This window comes from Orcinus orca, chromosome 9, assembly GCF_937001465.1.
Source record: "Orcinus orca chromosome 9, mOrcOrc1.1, whole genome shotgun sequence".
Taxonomy (NCBI): Eukaryota; Metazoa; Chordata; class Mammalia; order Artiodactyla; family Delphinidae; genus Orcinus; species Orcinus orca.
The window spans coordinates 55840218-55859573 of NC_064567.1; the positions used below are offsets into that span (position 1 = coordinate 55840218).

Genomic DNA, 19356 nt, shown 5'->3' on the forward strand with positions numbered 1-19356 from the left:
ATAAAAACAACTGAAGACCAAAAAGCATTGACTGATAAATAACCACAGAGCCAGTTACTTTAAAAAAATATTCACTGGTAACTAACCTAATAAAAATATCCCGTACAGCTTGTTCACTTGCTCCAATATATTTGCTGAGTAACTCTGGTCCCTATTAGGTAAAATAAAATTAAATTAGAATTCATTCAAAACTATCTAAAAACAAAATATACTTTTTGTTCATGACTAAGTCTAAATGCAATAATAGAAATATTTTAATATAATTAATGGATTTCTCTGAACTACATTTAAAAAATTAATGCGGCTGGACTAAATATCATACCACAAGTTCTATACTTGGTGTTTCCTTTGCTTAGAACATTTGTCCCCAGATAGTCTCATGGCTCATTGCTTCATTTTATTTAGATCTCTGACAAAATGCCACATCCTCAGAAAGGCCTTGTCTGACAAACCCATCTATGACTCACTCCAGTTACTTTACACCTCCTTCCCTTGACTGTTTTCCTACCTAGTACCTACCACCACCTGACAGTATATTATACATTGAATGTGTCTGTTTATTGTTTCCCTCCCTCCACTAGTAGAATATAAGCTCCGAAAAGGCAGTTTTGTTCATTACTGAATCTCCAGTGCCAAAAACAGTGCCTGCTACATAAGTACTGAATAATTATTTGTTTAGTAAGGTAATGAATGGTTTAAAAAGGGAAAATGTTCCATTTATCTCAAATCTTTGGAGACTCCAAAAAATATGTAATGTGACATGAATTACTTTAATTAGCATCTTCAGTAACTGAAACCAATTTATTTGCTCAGAAGTTGAAGAATATATCATTTTTTCTAAAAGTCAACTGACGAAACTTTCAAAACAAACTTTACTACATATAACAATATCAATAATGAGGACAGTCTTTCCTTAAATTGGGATATTTTAAAAAACTGAATAGGCCCTAAAGTGATCTCCAATGAAAAATCATTACCTTAAAAAGGCCAAAAAGTGATCAGGATATGTGACCAAAATAAAGAATTTCTAATACTCAGCCATCTAGATAGCTATTAATATACTAATATTTGATTATATTTTCTCAGTATAGTCAGGGAACTACAGAGGATGGAACAAGAAACAACTAAGGCAAAATATTAGGAAAAAGGCAACATACTGGTGTCAGTGAAAGGGCTGTCTTTGATACATGCCTGCTAGGATCCACCCAGACCTACACAGCCTCAACTCTCTACCAAAACCTGTGCATTGAGAACTCATCCCAATTGTGATTTGAAGATTTACTAAAGGGAAGAGATAAGATGTCCTCCCTAATGGAACAATCTAAAATACAACAATATTTGCAAGTGTTAATCTTGAAAATTATATGTAAAAAAAAAAAAGTAAAACTACATTCTAGTGACAAGTAAAAAAGAAGAATATGGTCATAGTTATTCCAAATTCCAAAAAAAGAAGATAGGAAAATTTAAAAGTTATAGCTCTCCATCAATGCCAGGATACCCACATAACCAGCTCAGAAAATCTCATGTGATAAAAAGGGGGTAGGCATAACCCAACTGCAAATTAATAAACTGGGTTTCAGATTATAAATCAATTTTTTTTTTTTTTTTTTTGCGGTACGCGGGCCTCTCACTGTTGTGGCCTCTCCCTTTGCGGAGAACAAGCTCCGGACGCGCAGGCTCAGCGGCCATGGCTCACGGGCCCAGCCGCTCCGCGGCATGTGGGATCTTCCCAGACCGGGGCACGAACCCGTGTCCCCTGAATCGGCAGGCGGACTCTCAACCACTGCGCCACCAGGGAAGCCCTATAAATCAATTTTGTTTACAATACAGGTTTCCCTCACTTTTTGAAGTTTGCTTTACACTACTTCACTTTTATTAAAGACCTACATTAGTAACTGTTTTCGCTAACAAAGAAATCCAAAGAAAATGTTCACGTTTATGAAAAAGGGTGAAAAGCGAAAAGCATTCAGTGTTTGTCCCGCTGTGAGCTGTTGGAGAGGCAGAACATACCCCAGCGGCAACAGTGGCGCCACCAAGCTTCTTTCTAGGGAACTACACGCAGCATCAAGCCATCATAGTTTTGAACTGTATCTGGGAGCATCTGTGCTTTATCTCGATTTATTTTGTTCATCCATTAGCAAGATGTGTCCAATTGCTTCTTTGTTTTCTACCATTTCAGTTTACAGTAATGTTTCATAGAAACACTCTACTTCCGGATGGTGGGGGGAAATCTGCATATGATTACTTTGCCTTGAAATGTAATCACTCTTTGGCAAACAAATATTGCTGGGGTGCTGAAGCTGTACAAATAAGACAGCACATCCCAGACCATAATGACACACCAGTGGTGGAGTGTGAAGCAGTACCCAAAATGATCTGCTAGCATGTCCTTTAATGACCATACTCACCCTGTATCTGAAAAAATTTAACTTGGTGTGACACAGCAAGGGTGAAATATAGCCAACAAATAAAAACACCAGCTTCCTGCCTTAGTGTGATCTCCAGCCCCTAGTCTTCTAGGTTTTCTTCCCCCTTCAAGTTTGCTCTTTTATCTGATTATTTAGGCGTAATTCTATTTTATAATGCATGAAGATCTGCCTTAAGCAAGAACATAATAAGCCCTACAAAAGAGAGATGCCTCATTATTCAATTTCCCACACAGTTTAACTAATAGATGGATCACTGCTCCTACTAGTTTTCCAAATATGAGATTAACCCACTATCAAGAAACATAAATGGTGTTGGTGAGGATATGGAGAAATAGGTATACTCACTCACACACTGCTGGTAGGAATGTAAAATGGTGCGGTCCTCAAAAACTTACACATAGAATTACCATATGACCCAGAAATTACACTCCTGGGTATATATGTATTCCAGAGAAATGAAAACATATGTCCACACAGAAATTTATACACAAATGTTTATAGCAGCATTATTCATAACAGCCAAAAAATGGGAACAACCCAAATGTCCACCAGTGATGAATGGATAAACAAACTGTGGCATATCCACACCACCATATCATCCCGCCATAAAAAGTACTGAACTACTGAGGCATGCTACAACTTGGATGAACCCTGAAAACATTATGCTAAGTGAAAGAAGCCAGACACAAAAGGTGACATATTGCATGATTTCTTTTATATGAAATAGCTAGAACAGACAAATCCATAGAGACAGAAAGCAGATTAGTGGTTGCCAGGGGCTGGGGGAAGGAGAATGGGCTGAAAAAGTTTTGCAACTAGAGAGAGGTGCTGGCTACACAGCATTGTGAATGCACTAAATGCCACTGAACTGTACACTTTAAAATAGTTAATTATGTAAATTTTCCCTCAGTTAAAGAAAAAAGAAGAGAAAAAAGATAAATGCCAAACATACCTTGACACTAATAAAATTCATTCCACTCTCTCGTGCAATTACTCCAGCTAGTAAGGTTTTTCCTGTTCCAGGAGGACCATACAACAGCACTCCTGTCCTTTGTCGTATGGGCAAGTTTGCAAATAATTCTGGGTACTGAAAGAAAAATATGACAAAGAGTTCAACTCTAAAACAAATGACTAAGCAGTGGCCAAAGATCAATGTATAGAAAAAAGTACTTGGGTGGTAACAATGGCCATCTTTATGACAGTACAATGATAGAAAAAAACATTCCTACTCAGAATAATAAATGAACTCAAAGGAACTACCACAGATTTTTCCCAATTGGACCATGGAATACAGTCCACATAAAAAGCATATAAATGCATCAGAACTTCTTTCCATTTTTTCCTGTTTTTTTTTTCAAACATTATAATAGTACTACATTAAGAAAATAAAACCCAACCTTTTAACAAGTATACTGCCTTCCACTTGTATGGTTCATGGGGCAAGTTATGACAGCTATGTATATTCAAATATATTCAATCAAAGAAAGAAAATAAATAATAGAGAAGCATGTGTAATTATAATCGACAGTAAAATCTCCCAAGAGTCTCAATGCTGAACAAGTAACTGACTGCTTCTAAATTATCTTCTAAATCACCAGCTTCTCAGCAAGAAAACTTTTTGAACAGGTGAGCCAAACATCAGGCTACTGTCAGCAATCTCCTAGTCTCCTCTACTAAGTACACCTATTTAGTCCCACGTGTTGACAAAATTTCAACCTCATCTCGACCTCCATTCTAATCTGAAGGAGGCCCCAAAGTCAGCACTTACGCTGATGGCCTCACGTACCTGGCCCGGGATGTATCTGGATACTGATGTTTGGCCAGACCCAGCATTTGGGGTCATGATCCGCAGGCAAGTACTTCCCACGCCCCTGTTCTCCCAAACAGGCTTTAACCCCCAGTCCTGGGCTGCACTCAGTATGTCCCAGGCCCCACCAGACAGTTCCCAGGACTGTCTGTAACTGAGGTCCTTACATATAACTGAGATCCTTACCCATTTCTTTATCTCTTTGGATGGGCCCCTGATCTCATGCAAAGATCCTTTTCTCTCAGGTTTCTGATTCAAGCACACCACCTCCTAGATTCTACTTTTGATCTTCTAAAGAACAATCTACAACTGCCCCCTCTATCCTGCTGTCTGCCTGGTCTATGCTGCCTGCTAACTCTGCCTTTCTAGACTGGCACCCAGAGTTTAGAAATCTGGCTTAATCCATCAGCTCTGTGGATCTAAATGACTCTCCCACCTGCCAGTTTATTCCTATCTGTTTCTGCTCAACCCTAGCTGACAGTTCTTTTGCTTTAGTACAACCTGGATGATTCAAGAAAAACACAAGAACTCTGAAATTCACATCAAAATGTGTTTACTATAAATATCACCTCAGCTTTCTTTCCAGGCAAGGAATACATCAGATACTTTAAAAATCTGTTAGAGCGCCAAAAATAGGACTGGACATTTACTTGGTAATAATAAATACTTGTTGGACCAAACGGAAGCTGGGCAAGCCAACATATACAGCCAGAACCGATGGATGACTCAGTGGTTCTTCTGGCAGTTGGTAGTGCTTGGTTTGGTTGTTTTTTAAGTACCTTGGCTGGTAACTGGATAGTGTCCACAAGTATCTGCCGAACTTCATGTAATCCGCCAATCTTATCCCAGCCCAGGTCCCTAGGGTTATGCAGGTCGACATTTCGCAGAGACACAGGAATAAATCCTTGGAGAGCCTTTCGCAAGTCCAATGTTGTTAAAACTAATTCTGTTTAAAAATAAACAAAACTTTTGGTAGTCCTATTTGTATATGAATTTTCAAAACATACTGTCATACAGTTGACCTCTCTTACCCATTTTCCCGTCCCCTACCCCTTCCACTCTAGTAACCACCACTCTGTTCTTTGTATCTACGTGTTTATGTTTAGTTTGGTTTGTTCATTTTTTTGTTTTTTATGTTCCACATATGAGTGAAATCATGTTATTTGTCTTTCTCCGTCTGATTTCACTTCGCCAATCTTAACTCAATTAAAAAAAATGCCACCAATTTAGCTGGAAATGCCAATTTTCTACTCAAATAGCTGCTTATTTGAATACTAAAATGGATATATTTAATTCTTACCTTACTACAATTACACTTCTCCACGAAGGAAAGAAGAGTCCAAATTTTGGTTTTAACAGTAAAACTTACCTTCCCTGGTGGATATACTCTGATGAGAGAGACAAGAATGTATGGCTCGATCCATAAGCACTGTAAAATCTCTAGCCACAAACCCTTCAGTTTCTTTTGCTATACACTGCAGATCAAGATCAGTGAACTTGTTCATATCACAGTCTAGTTTATTTTTTATTACATTATACAGAATTTCACATCTTTGATCCTAAAGAAAAAAACACAAAATTCAAATTTATAGTTTTACTCAAGTGCAAATTTTTGTACATGTATTTTGAGAAATATCAGGTTGACATAATCTACAGGGACAGAAAGCAGATTGGTGTTTGCTTGCAGGTGGAGTGGGGGAGGAATGAATACAAAGGAGCAGTAGGAAACATACGGGAGGGATGGAAATGTTTGCTACTTTAATTGTGGTGATGGTTTCATGGTGTGTGTGTGTGTGTATATATATATATATATATATGTGTCAAAACTCATCAAATTGTACACTTTAAATAGTGAGTATGTTGTCTTCAATTACACCTTAATAAAGTTGTAAAAAAAAAAAATCACATTCATAATGATTGCTCTCTTTCTCCAGTAAGAAGATTTTTATTTTGGTTCCTTTAAGGGTTGTTATTCCTATAAAACATAATTCTAAAAACACATTCAATGACCAATACCACTACCATTCTGTTATGCTTAATAACAGGTGTATTTTTATTCTTCAATAACAGTTAATTAGCACAGGGTCTGTATATTTAGAGTAGACGTAAGAATTTTAAACAAGAAGTTAAAATATGCTTGCCTGTCCCAGACATTCTTTTTGAGCGTGCTGCCACTAAAACCATCAGGATTGAAGTCTCCTGAGGAGATGATGGGCTGTATGTGCTTGTATATATTTGGTCTTTGTCTTGCTTCTGGCACAGATCTCCTAAAACCCTTAAAATGTCCTAATGATAAGAGTGATAAAGGTGTCTTGACATTAATAACAAACCCCTTTTAGCCTCACCTGAGTTTACGTTAATGAGGTGACTTTTGGAAAGCACCTAAGTATGGGGGCTGGTTGCCAGGGGAACCAACCTTGACTAGAGGATTGAAACTTTCAGTCCCACCCCCTGATTTCCAGGGAGGGGAGAGGGACTGAAGGCTGAATCAATGACAGTGGCCAGTGCTTTAATCAGTCATGCCTATGTAATAAAGCTTCCATAAAAACCTAAAAGGATGGGGTTGGGGAGCTCCCAGGTTGGAGAACCAGAACACTTCCATGTGCCACCGGCCCAGGCCTCAAACTCCACAAGGACAGAAGCTCCTTTGTTTCGGACTCCATCCTATGTATCTTTTCATCTGACTGTTGATTTGTACCCTTTAATATTCTTTGTAACAAACTGGTAATCTAGTGAGTAAACTAGTTTCCCAAGTTCTGTGAGTTGTTCTAGCAAATTAATTGAATCCAAAGAGGGAATAGTAGGAACCTCTGACTTATCACCAGTCAGAAGCATAGGTAACACTGGCATCTAAAGTGGAGGGCTGTCTTGTAGAACTGAGGCCTTAACCTGTGGAATCTGATGCTCTCTCTGGGTAGTGTCAGAATTGAGCTGAATTGCAGGACACCCAGTTGGTGTCCAAAAATTGCTTGATGGTGTGGGGAAAAAAACCCACATGTTGGAAATGTGTGCCAGAGTCATAATGGGTACAGAATATTAGTGCTGGTAAAAAAAAAAGTTTAGTCAAATTTTTAAAAGAAGAAATGCTTAAAAAAAGATAAATATGTGAGGTGATGGATGTGTTAATTAACTTGATTGTGGTAAAGATTTCACAATGTACATGTATAGCAAATCATCATGTCGTACACTTTAAATATATATAATTTTACTTGTCAATTGTATCTCACTAAAGTGGAAAAAAAATTCTAATTTCCATAGTGTATTTACAGATTTTACCAATGCGAAATGAAGCAGTTCAGAATTTTTAGAGTTTTTGTTTCTTTTTAAATGGAATAAAAAAAGAAAACTTAATAATGAAAAAAAAAAAAGAAATGCTGTTTTATAAAAAGACATTTCCTTGGAAAGTACCTGATAATATTTCGGATGGTTACAAACGAAAATTGTGCATCTAATAGCAAAACATTCACTGAAGGTCGATTTTTAAGAACCCTTAAGATCACTAACATAAGCATTACTTTAAAGCCATAAATCATGAATAAAATTGAAAAATATGTAATTTCTATAAAAAGTGACATATGGGAATTCCCTGGCGGTCCAGTGGGTAAGATTCCACACTTCCACTGCAGGGGGCATGGGTTCAATCCCTGGTTGGGAAACTAAGATCCTGCATAACACACAGCACAGCCAAAAAAAAAAAAGGGACATATTTCAATAATCTTCACAAGTAGTATGTTACCTGGTCGGGAGGTTGAATATGCTGGACACACTGAAATATGTGAACTCCTTGAGCAGAAACAAGTAAAGGATGTAGAGAATGTTGAGACTGGCTTGTAGCAATCAGTGCCACCAAACTTCCCATGGAAATAAACTCTTTCACCACATCGTTCAAAGCTAGAATTAAGTAATATAGTGTAAAAACTTAGTACACAAAAGCATGAAATTTTAAAATCATACATTCATTAAAAATAATACCCTAAACTTGAGCTTTAAGGTGGAGTATGAATGGAATGGCTCCTCTTTACCGTTTAAAAGTTAAATCTTCCATTCATTCATCAGTTTATCTACTGAGGACCTAATATTGGCCAGGCTCTAGTCAATCTAATGAAGGTATAGGAAGCACTGTAAACTCTGTACACTCAGAACAATGCCTAGGTGAGGTTCCTTCATCTAGATCTTATTAAGTAAATGAAAAGGGGTCTCTGAAATAAATATTATAGAAGGATGAAAATAGAACACAATATGGAAGTTTAAGTAAGCAAAATACAGCTCATACTCCTATGACTTCCTGAACAATCTCTCTCTACCCTAGCTTTTGCAAGGTTTGGCTGGCATGAGGCTAGAACTGAAACAGGCATTAATAACATATATCCGAGTCCTGACCTAGAAATCTGCAGCATTCCCTTAAACACTAGACTAACAAGTCTTGCAGATGCTACAGGATTCCAAATGTGAGATTAACACCAGTTTACAGTAACCCAAGCCACTGTGGTTACATTTTTTATCTATTTCACCTCTTAAGAACCTCGAGGCAGCAGAAGACTGCAAAATCCTCCAACCCCCACCCTGGTCCCACCCTCTCCTTGAACCCTAAGCTCTAGGCAAAGGAGTATTGTCTAACATACTGTGATTTCTTCTACCTCTGTACCTTTGCCTGTGGACCACACTTCCTTTGCATCTTCATTAGCCTGAAACTGTTCCATACTAACTTCTACTACTCCATCAAAACTCATCTCAGGGGGCTTTCCTGGTAGCGCAGTGGTTGAGAATCCACCTACCAATGCAGGGGACATGGGTTCAATCCCTGGTCCGGGAAGATCCCACATGCTGCAGGGCAGCTAAGCCCCATGCGCTACAACTTACTGAACCTGTGCTCTAGCACCCGCGAACCACAACTACTGAGCCCGCGTGCCACAACTACTGAAGCCCATGTGCCTAGAGCCTGTGCTCCACAAAGAGAGAAGCCACTGCAATGAGAAGCCTGTGCACTGCAACAAGGAGTAGCCCCCACTCGCCATAACTAGAGAAAGCCCTTGCGCAGCAACAAAGACCCAACACAGCCAAAAATAAATTAAAAAAAAAACAAACAAACAAAACTCATCTCAGTTATGAACTCCCCCTAAAAGACCCTGATAATTTCCCATACCACCCTCAATTTAGTGTATGTGCTCCTATCACACCCTGTACATATTTCTAGGAGAACATATCCTACCTACCTCCTAGTTGTGTCATCCTGGACAAATTACATAATCTTTGAATTTCCGTTTACTCACCTGTAAAACCAGGAGAATATCTGCATGTAGAGTACAAAGCAACCCCTAGCCCCGAAAGGGCAGTCAACACATGGTAGCTATCATTATGACTATCAGTCTTCCGTACTAACATTGTACTTGTTTACTTTTATTTCCTCTCCAAGACTCTGAGAATATAGACTGTGCACAGAAATATTTGTCAAATGAACAAAGCAAGAGTAAATCTGTACAATTCAGCAATTTCTAATAAGTGGAGGAGAATGAAAAGGCCCCAAAGACTAATGATGAATTCGTAGAATTTTCACACTGCTCTGACTCTACTGATTTTGCTAATACAGAGCAACATTAGAATGCTACCAGAGGCCTCAAAAACAACACATTACATAGCACATATTCTGTTCTCTAAAGAGAGCAGATTTACTACAAAGACTGGAAATGCTGTCTGATAAAGGACGAGGGCCTGCAGCCAGCGAATGAACGCGTTACGTTACCATGTGCGAGCCTCCGGCTCTGCACAGCCTCAGGACTGTGCTCGTGTTCTGGAAGAGCAGGCAGGCCAACAACGAGATCCAGGTCATCCAACAGGACAACAGAAGGCTGCCGCCACACCGCCTCTGAGAAAGCTGCCTCTAGGGCTTTCTGTATGTTTTCAAGCCTTTTTCCTTAACACAGAAGATATGAAATAGTTTTATTGTTATTTGAGGGCTGGGAAAGGTCAGGCTGCCATTGAAAGCATTAGAAAAGCTCAATATTGATTTGACTATGAAAATTCAATCAATGCAGTATTTTGTTATATATATATACCAATCACTAAAATCTGTTAATCACTAACATGGTTTAAATAATACAGCCTCAAAGGATTAAGTACTGAATTTTATAAAACTGAAAAAAGGAATATGCTACTATAATTTCTATACATATGTATTTATTTATCCTTGCCTCATTCCACGGAGAACTTCAGATGGCTTACAACAAAACAGTAAAATAAAAGCAGGATGTGGGAAAATATAAATGAAAGCAGGGGATCACAAGTCAGATAAAATCAAACACAAAGGTAGCCACCTAGAGATCCTAGAATTGCTATATTTGAATCATTAATTTGGCTTCAATCATCCTGGTGAATTATAACTTAATTTTCAAAGAACAGAGAACATACCAATTCATAAACCAATATAAAGAGTTCCTGTTACTTAGTTCTCAAACAAAATTTTCACATGAGGCTTCAAGCAAGACTCTAAAGAGATGGACAATGTCTCTGAAACCACATTTATAGAATATGAAGTAATGGGTTTTCAAAGGCCATTTCTTAGTTTCCTATCATATACTATATTAAAAAGCAGAATATAATGACTAGCTGGGACTATATGGTAGTGGTAGCCAAGGGGGGAAAAATTAACTACTCAGTAAAATATTTCTGATTTTTAAAAAACTGAATAGATAATATAAATGTCAAAGATTTTCAAAAGTACAAGTGTACAGCTGACCCAGGAACAAACATGGGTTTGAGCTGTGCAAGTCCACTTATATGTGGGTTTTTCCAGCAGTAAATACCACAGTGCTGTACCACTCAAGGCTGGCTGCGGACACAGAGGGACCACGTATACAGAGGGCTGTGACTCTAAGTTATACAAAGAGCTTTCGTTGCATAGAGGCTGGCACCCCAACACTTACACTGTTCAAGGGTCAGCTGTATGTGATAAACTGTAAGTCTCCTCTTTGCTGTCCCTAGCCACCCACTTTCCCTCTCCTGAGGCAGCCACCCTATGAGTTTCCCAAAGCAAGTCAGAGGTAATCTATACCCATTAGAGTATATTCTAGATACTAACTTTCTCAGAGTGGTGTGAGTTGGAATTTTCAGGAATATAGTCTACAAAGAGTTTTGGCTAGGGAAAAAAAAAGGCCTCCATCAAATATGGAGAGTTTTAAAATTTTTATTAGAAACACTAAAAACATTCGAAAGCCAGATTTAAAATTTCTAAGTAATTTTAATGACTAAATGACCAACAGAAAAGTTAAAGATTAGGTATTTGTATTTATTAGATTACCAGCATTAAATAGTAACATTTCTTTCTACCAGAAAAAAAGATTTATGTAGAGTATTACCATATTCATACCTCGTAAAGCTTTACAGTCAACTATTTCCACATGGGCATCCAATAAGTTAAATGCTTCTTTACAGACTGCCTTCGCTAAAGTTGATTTTCCACTCCCCTAGAAAATAATTGCTTAAATTAGAACTCTCAATATATTCAGTCACAGAAATAGCCTCTGTCACTGTGATAACCACCAAGATTCAGCCTCATCAATCAAGTGTATACTACACAATGTTATATAACAATTACATCTCAATACGGCCGGGGGAAAAAAAAAAATCCACAACCCTGATTATAAAATAACATTTAAAAAATACGAAATAATTGTAAATACTTAGTAGAGAAAGGTAAAAAAAAATCTGTAATAGGGGCTTCCCTGGTGGCGCAGTGGTTGAGAGTCCTCCTGCCAATGCAGGGGACATGGGTTCGTGCCCCGGTCAAGGAAGATCCCACATGCCGCGGAGCGGCTGGGCCCGTGAGCCATGGCCGCTGAGCCTGCGCGTCCGGAGCCTGTGCTCCGCAGAGGGAGAGGCCACAGCAGTGAGAGGCCCGCGTACCACACAAAAAATAAATAAATAAAAAATTTAAAAAAAATCTGTAATCGTCCCACATCACAGAATTACTGTCAACTGTTTTGCTGTATCATCCTTCCAGACACTCCACACACATTTTATGTAAATTTAAGAACATGGGATTACAGTATTCCTGAGGGTTTATAATAAATCATTGTCCTCTTTATCAACAGATATAGAGCTGCATCAGCTCCCTAGTACAATACCACTGTGAGGATGTACTGGACCATAATGTGTTTATCAAAACCCTTCCTGCTGTATATTTATGCTACTCCCACTTTTTAACTATTATAAGTAAAGTTAAAATAAATATCCATACATATATGTTTACTTATTTGTCAGATTATACCTTCAGAATAAATTTCTAGAAGTGTAATTACTACATCAAAAGGTATACATATTTAAATTCTGCTAAACATTGCTATAAGTGCCCCTTAGAAGACTGAACACTGTTAGGTTTTTTTTTGGATTCTGTGTTCATTTTATTTTTTTATAGCATCTTTATTAGAGTATAATTGCTTTACAATGCTGTGTTAGTTTCTGCTTTTTAACAAAGTGAATCAGCTATATGTATACATATATCCCCATATCTCTTCCCTCTTGCATCTCCCTCCCTTACACCCTCCCTATCCCACCCCTCTAGGTGGTCACAAAACACCGAGCTGATCTCCCTGTGTTATGCGGCTGCTTCCCACTAGCTATTTATTTTACATTTGGTAGTGTATATATGTCCATGACACTCTCTCACTTGGTTCCAGCTTACCCTTCCCCCTCCCCATGTCCTCAAGTCCATTCTCTATGTCTGCCACTGTTAGGTTTTTATAATTCTTTTTTTTTTTTTTTGCGGTATACGGGCCTCTCACTGTTGTGGCCTCTCCCTTTGTGGAGCAGAGGCTCCGGACATGCAGGCACAGCGGCCATGGCTCACGGGCACAGCCGCTCCGCGGCATGTGGGATCTTCCCAGACTGGAGCACGAACCCGTGTCCCCTGCATCGGCAGGCGGACTCTCAACCACTGCGCCACTAGGGAAGCCCTATAATTCTTTTAATATAGGTTTCCTCCCTCAATCTACTACTATTTCTTTCCTTTTTCTCCCCCTAATAAATTTATTTATTTTTGGCTGCGTTGGGTCTTCGTTGCTGCGTGTGGGCTTTCTCTAGTTGCAGCAAGGAGGGGCTACTCTTCATTGTGGTGCATAGGCTTCCCACTGGGGTGGCTTCTCTTGTTGCGAAGCAGGGGCTCTAGGCATGCAGGCTTCAGTAGTTGTGCAATGCGGGCTTAGTAGTTGTGGCTCACGGGCTCTAGAGCACAGACTCAGTAGTTGTGGTGCACAGGCTTAGTTGCTCTGTGGCATGTGGGATCTTCCTGGACTAGGGCTTGAACCCGTGTCCCCTGCATTGGCAGGTGGATTCTTAACCACTGTGCCACCAGGGAAGTCCAATCTACTACTATTTCTTACCATTGTTGCTTTGTCTAGCTTTAACACCCCTGTACCAGCTGTAATATTTTGCTTTTTATTACTGTGAAATGGAAAAAACAGCCAAGCTTATTGTGCAAAGTCTGAAATTTAGCAGGCATTCAACAATACTACCATCATTATAGTTTACAGAATTGCATTTATAATTAAAGTCACTGGACCCCAAAGAAGAAATTAGGGGTGCTGGTGTATAGGCCCCACCTGTCACTTTTTGCTGAATCAGAGGGCCTTTTCTCTCACTCAAAGTAATTCACATTTATATAGCACCTTTCATATATATTATTTCTCTTAAGTGAGGTTAATCCTAAAAGGCAGGTTAAGAAGCTGAAAACTGCCTGAGGTCACAGCCAGGAAGTATATAACAAAGGTGGGACTCAAATTCAGGTCTTCTACTTGCTCTATTAATCACGCTACCTCTATGTGAGAAGGAGGAACTCTGGTTTCTGAATCAGTAGGATATTGTTTTTCAAAATAAATATTCTACCACGATGATATATTTTGAAATTTGACACAGGTCATCTAGAAAACATGTAGAGTAGTTGCTGTATTTTACCAGCCTTGCATACCTGGAATAAATCCTACTTGATTGTGGTATATAATTCTTTTAATATACTGGTTGATTTGATTTGCTCATCTCTTGTTGATGATTTTTGCATCTATGTTCATGAGAGATATTAGTCTGTAGTTTTCTTGTAATGCCTCTGTCTGGTTTTGTTATTAGGTAATGCTGGCCTCGCAGAATGAGTTAGGAAGTATTTCCTCTGCTTCTATCCTCTGAAAGAGACTGTAGAGAATTGGTATAATTTCTTCCTTGAGGGTTTGGTAGAATTCACCAGTGAACCCATCTGGGCCTGGTGCTTTCTGTTTTGGAAAGTTATTAATTACTGATTCAACTACTTTAATAGATATAGGCCTTTTTATATTGTCCATATCTTCTTCTGTGAGTTCTGGCAGACTCCTTGTGTCTTTCAAGGAATTGGTCTATTCATCTAGGTTATCAAATTTTTAGGCACAGAGTTGTTTATTACTATTACTACTTTATTATCCTTTTAATGTCCATGGGATCTGTATTGATATCCACTTTTTCATTTCTTATATTAGTAATTTGTATCCTCTTTTTTTTTCTTAGCCTGGATAGAGGCTTATCAATTTTCCTGACCTTTTCAAAGAACCAGCTTTTGGTTTCACTGATTTTCTCTACTGATTTTCTGTTTTCAATTCATTGATTTCTGCTCTAATTCTTCTTATTTCTTTTCTTCTGCTTACATAGGATTTAATTTGTTCTTCTTTTTCTAGCTTCCTAAAGTGAAAACTTAGATTATTGGAGTAGTTGCTGTATTTTAAGTAAGAATCAAAAGAGAGCAACTGGGCTAGTAAGAGGAAAAAAAAGTTATGATACTAGAGTTAAAAGTGAATAGAAATGAAAAAGCCTTATAATTTTGAATTGAAAAAAAGCACGAAGACTCACAAAGACCACACCGTAGTCCTGGAAAAAATACTGCATTGGTAGAGAATAAAACTGTAAGCCCCTTAAAAGGGCAGGGAAGCTCTCGCAAGACTGACAAAGATTAAAACAAGAGAAGATACAAATCACCAATAACAGGAAATGGGATATCACAACAGAGTCTGCATCTATTACCAGCACAGTAAGAGAATGCTACAAACAACTTCATGCTCAAAAACTTGACCAATTCCTCAAAAACTACAAACTACCAAATGCCTGCCAAAATGAAACAGACAATTAAGGACTTTGAATTTATAAAGAGTTTATAAAGAAATCTCTAGGCCCAGATGGTTTCAGTGGAGATGTTACAAAACATTTTAAAGAATTAACATCAATTTTATACAATCTCTTCCAAAAAACAGAACAGGAGGGAACACTTTTCAACTTACTTTACGAGGCCAGTATTACCCTGAGAGCAAATCCAGACAGATGCAGTACAAAAACAGAAAACTATAGGCTAATATTGCTCATGAACTTACATGCAAAAATCCTCAACAGAATATTAGCAAACAGAACCCAGCAATGCGTGGGTTGGCCAAAAAGTTCGTTTGGGTTTTTCCATAAGATATTATGGAAAGAATAATAGACCACGACCAAGTGGTAACAAATGTAACAAATCTAAGTGTAACAAATCTAACAAGCAGATTTGTTACAGTTTTGCAAGGCTGGTTGAACATTTGAAAATCAATCAACCTTATTAACACCCTACCAACATCCTAAAAAAGAAAATTCATACAATCATATCAACTGATATAGAAAAAGTGCAGGGAGACCATCACCTTATTCATCACCACGTTCCCAATATCTAACAGCAGGCACTCAAAAATATTAGTGAATGAATGAATGCTTTCCATATCTGGTATCAACAACCCTATATAATAGATGATCAAAACCCAAAGAGAAGAATTAAAAATTGCTAATTAGTGAAAATGAGCACATTTTAACCACATACCTTTCCTCCCGTGAGTAAAAGGGCTCCGTTTCTAAGTCCTGCCACAAGGGCCATCAGCTGCCGAGACAAAGGGCGTCCTAGGAGGCTATGAGTGATGTGCTCCACGGAGGAGATGCCTAAGGAGTTCACTCCTCTGCAAACATGTAAATTGCATGATAAAACACTGAAACAGGGTAAAATCTAGCTATAAAAAATTCTGAAACTTTTCTTCCCAGGCTACTTAATGAGTTAATAAAAAGAGTAAAATCTTGAGCTTCCCTGGTGGTGCAGTGGTTGAGAGTCCACCTGCTGATGCAGGGGACACAGGTTCGTGCCCCGGTCCGGGAAGATCCCACATGCCGCGGACAGGATAGGCCAGTGAGCCATGGCCGCTAGGCCTGCGCATCCGGAGCCTGTGCTCCGCAACGGGAGAGGCCACATCAGTGAGAGGCCCACGTACCGCCAAAAAAAAAAAAAAAAAAAAAAAAAAGTAAAATCTTAAAAATGATCCCTTACTTGAAAGTAAAATGAATTAATGCCAAATCTGAGTCACAGATTTTAAAACTATTTTTATTACTTTCAAACATGTGCAGTAACTAAAAGTTTTGTCCTAATAGGACTCCTTAAGGAATTTGTCTTAATGCATACAAATATCCCCCTGAAAATGATTTCTGGTTTGTCATCCAACATTATCATAAATGGGTGTTTTTAAAGTGTTAGCATAATTGAAGACTTATTTCCTCTTAAATGCCATTTTTGAAATCCAGTTTCAATCTGTAGATTATATAAATATGAACTTTGACCTACTTCCTGACTCTGACTGCCAGTTTATTTCTGAAAATAAATATCATAAACTCCTAAAATTAGTCTGAACTGAAGAGATTTTACTTTATACTTCAATATTATGCCACATTTAAGCATTGTTACTTTATAGTTTAATCCTTTTACTAAAATATTTATAGACTATACTATTGCAGGAAATCAAATCACTACTACTATATCTACTAAAGGCCTCTGTGAAGAATTCTAAGAAGTAATGTTTATGTGAGATTATATTGTATTAAGAGCTAAAGAAATTGAGGAGGTTCTTTTCAGGTTTGTTTGTCTTAAAGTTGAGGAAAACACTAATAACCCCAATCAGTACATCAATAAGATAGTGAAGGAATAACTTAATTTGAAATATTTTTAAATATTCAACTAATGTTTTTGGATTTAACTTTTAAAATTAATTTATTAATTTTAAAGGATTATTGTTTTATTCAAGCATGTATGGTCCAGGTCATATCTAGTTGGCTCTCTTTTCACAAATCAACTCTCAAAGTAAAATTTCTAATAAGTTTCAGACTTTTAGTTATCTAAGAAGAGAAGGCAAATTACTAAGCCAGGTGTGAAAACAGAAACAATCCTTGAAAAAAATATTTACTACTGCATTAGTAGGACTAGTCAATGATATTAACATCTAATTTAACATTTACACATAAAAGCCCTGGAAAAGATAATGTCAAACGTGTCTAAACATGGTAGTTTGGCCGTAACTTCTTACCCCAAGCAGTTCAGCTTTAAAAAAGGAAGAATAAAGTCAATCTCCTCACTGTTTTCTTCTTTTACCATAGGATCCAGAAGGACCTATAGTAGCAAGGAAAAATCAATTTTACATTTCAAAGTTATGCCTTTTGCCTGTTTTTCTTGGGTCCCAGGAAACTGAATTGCTGATTCTGTTACACCAGAGAGAAAAGATATATTGTACACGCAATATTATAACTTAAAATAGCCCTAACAATAATAATTTACTCATCCAAGGAATATAAATATTTACAGTTAACAAGCAGTAAAGAATGTCATCTTCTTAATACAGTTTACAGATATATCTTTATTTGCAATTTTGATTTCTGTCCCATTTATTTCTTTTCACAATCTTACATTTGTATCTTCTCTGAATGGTATTCCTTAAATTATATTTCAAAAGTAGACAAATAATGTCTAATTTCAAACCACCGAAATTCTAAATGACTAGAGAATCTTTAATTCTATTAAGGACAAGAGTGAATATCCTAACCAAAACATAATATTCTAAAAGGAGCACTTTAAAAATATTTCTGGAAGAGAAGTGATCTGATAATATTTGTGAAGAGCTGAGAAATAAAGAACTGACAAAACAACATGGGTTGTGCAGCAAAACTGCAAATAAAAATATGAATTAAAAAAATTAAACCCCCAAGCTAAGTTTTCATTTATTTCAGTACTAAAAGATTTTAAAATCATGATCCACTTGCCAGTTAACACGATCAATTCTATTCTTAAAACTTAATTGTGTGGAGGCATCAATTTCAAATTTAGGATAAATCAACAATTTGTTTAGATAAGTTAAAGAGATTATAGAATAAAATATTTTAAGCCAAGTTATTCCTTACTCTTACCATTCAAGTTTCTAATACACTTTAGGATGCAATGTAACAGGTAAATTCATACTTTAGAATCAATCACATGTGAAAATATTATTTCATTAAATATTCAATAGTATGTCATTACTTGTATTGTCATCTTCTGTAGCAGATTGGTACTCAACAGAAAAAGAGTTTCTTCTTTTTCCTTTTCCCAAGAATGAACTATATTCAGAGAAAACTCCTTCAACCCTATTAAAAGGAAGGTAATAAATGTAGTTAGTACTAAAGCTGAGATGAAATAATTTAAAATTTAAATTTATTTAAATTTAAACAGAGGCGTTCTTTGATACGTAAAATCTACTGTTTAATTATCATTATTAGGTTTCCTGTTCATACATATCACAAGTTGGAAAAACAATGAAAATTTTTCTGACTTCTTTAATAGAAAAAATATTGAAATAACAAATAAAATATACTCACCATCTTTCATTTCCAACTTAATATATTCTTCCTCTGATACTATCAGAGGAAGTGTGGTAGTAGTAGACTGCTGTACCCATGAATAGAACACAGTTTTTATGTCTTCTTCACTTATGTCTTTAAGCTGCCAGAGGAAAGGAAAGAACAGTAATGATATTCTAATACATGAACTTAACCTTAACATTCTTATTTTAACACCTTATCTTGCCAATAAAATGATGTTCATAGGCACAGATTTGGGATTTGACATTACAGTACGAGTACAGCACAGCCTGAAGAAACATTTACACAAGTGGCAAAGTTTTAAATGCTCCTTTTCTCTATGCCCAGTGATACACACACCATAATCTAGCTCACTTGATAACCATTCCAACCCCATTCTCCCTTGCCTCCCTCTACTGTAGAGCAAACTCTACAGTGGGAGAGCAA

The 19356-nt window shown here is 37.2% G+C and overlaps 1 protein-coding gene across 2 annotated transcripts in view; it reads right to left on the reverse strand.

The window, feature by feature from the left end:
- PEX1 (peroxisomal biogenesis factor 1) overlaps window positions 1-19356 on the reverse strand; it is a 73802-nt gene that overhangs the window by 28973 nt on the left and 25473 nt on the right. For both annotated transcript variants that reach the window (XM_004265606.4, XM_033420482.2), the window contains exons 7-17: window positions 18928-19051; window positions 18593-18696; window positions 17607-17689; window positions 16085-16217; window positions 11600-11696; window positions 9977-10147; window positions 7973-8127; window positions 5606-5795; window positions 5016-5182; window positions 3382-3516; window positions 87-151 (exon numbers count right to left, since the gene is read on the reverse strand). In XM_004265606.4, coding sequence (XP_004265654.1) covers window positions 87-151; window positions 3382-3516; window positions 5016-5182; window positions 5606-5795; window positions 7973-8127; window positions 9977-10147; window positions 11600-11696; window positions 16085-16217; window positions 17607-17689; window positions 18593-18696; window positions 18928-19051 — 1424 coding nt within the window. The remainder of the gene's footprint in view (window positions 1-86; window positions 152-3381; window positions 3517-5015; window positions 5183-5605; window positions 5796-7972; window positions 8128-9976; window positions 10148-11599; window positions 11697-16084; window positions 16218-17606; window positions 17690-18592; window positions 18697-18927; window positions 19052-19356) is intronic.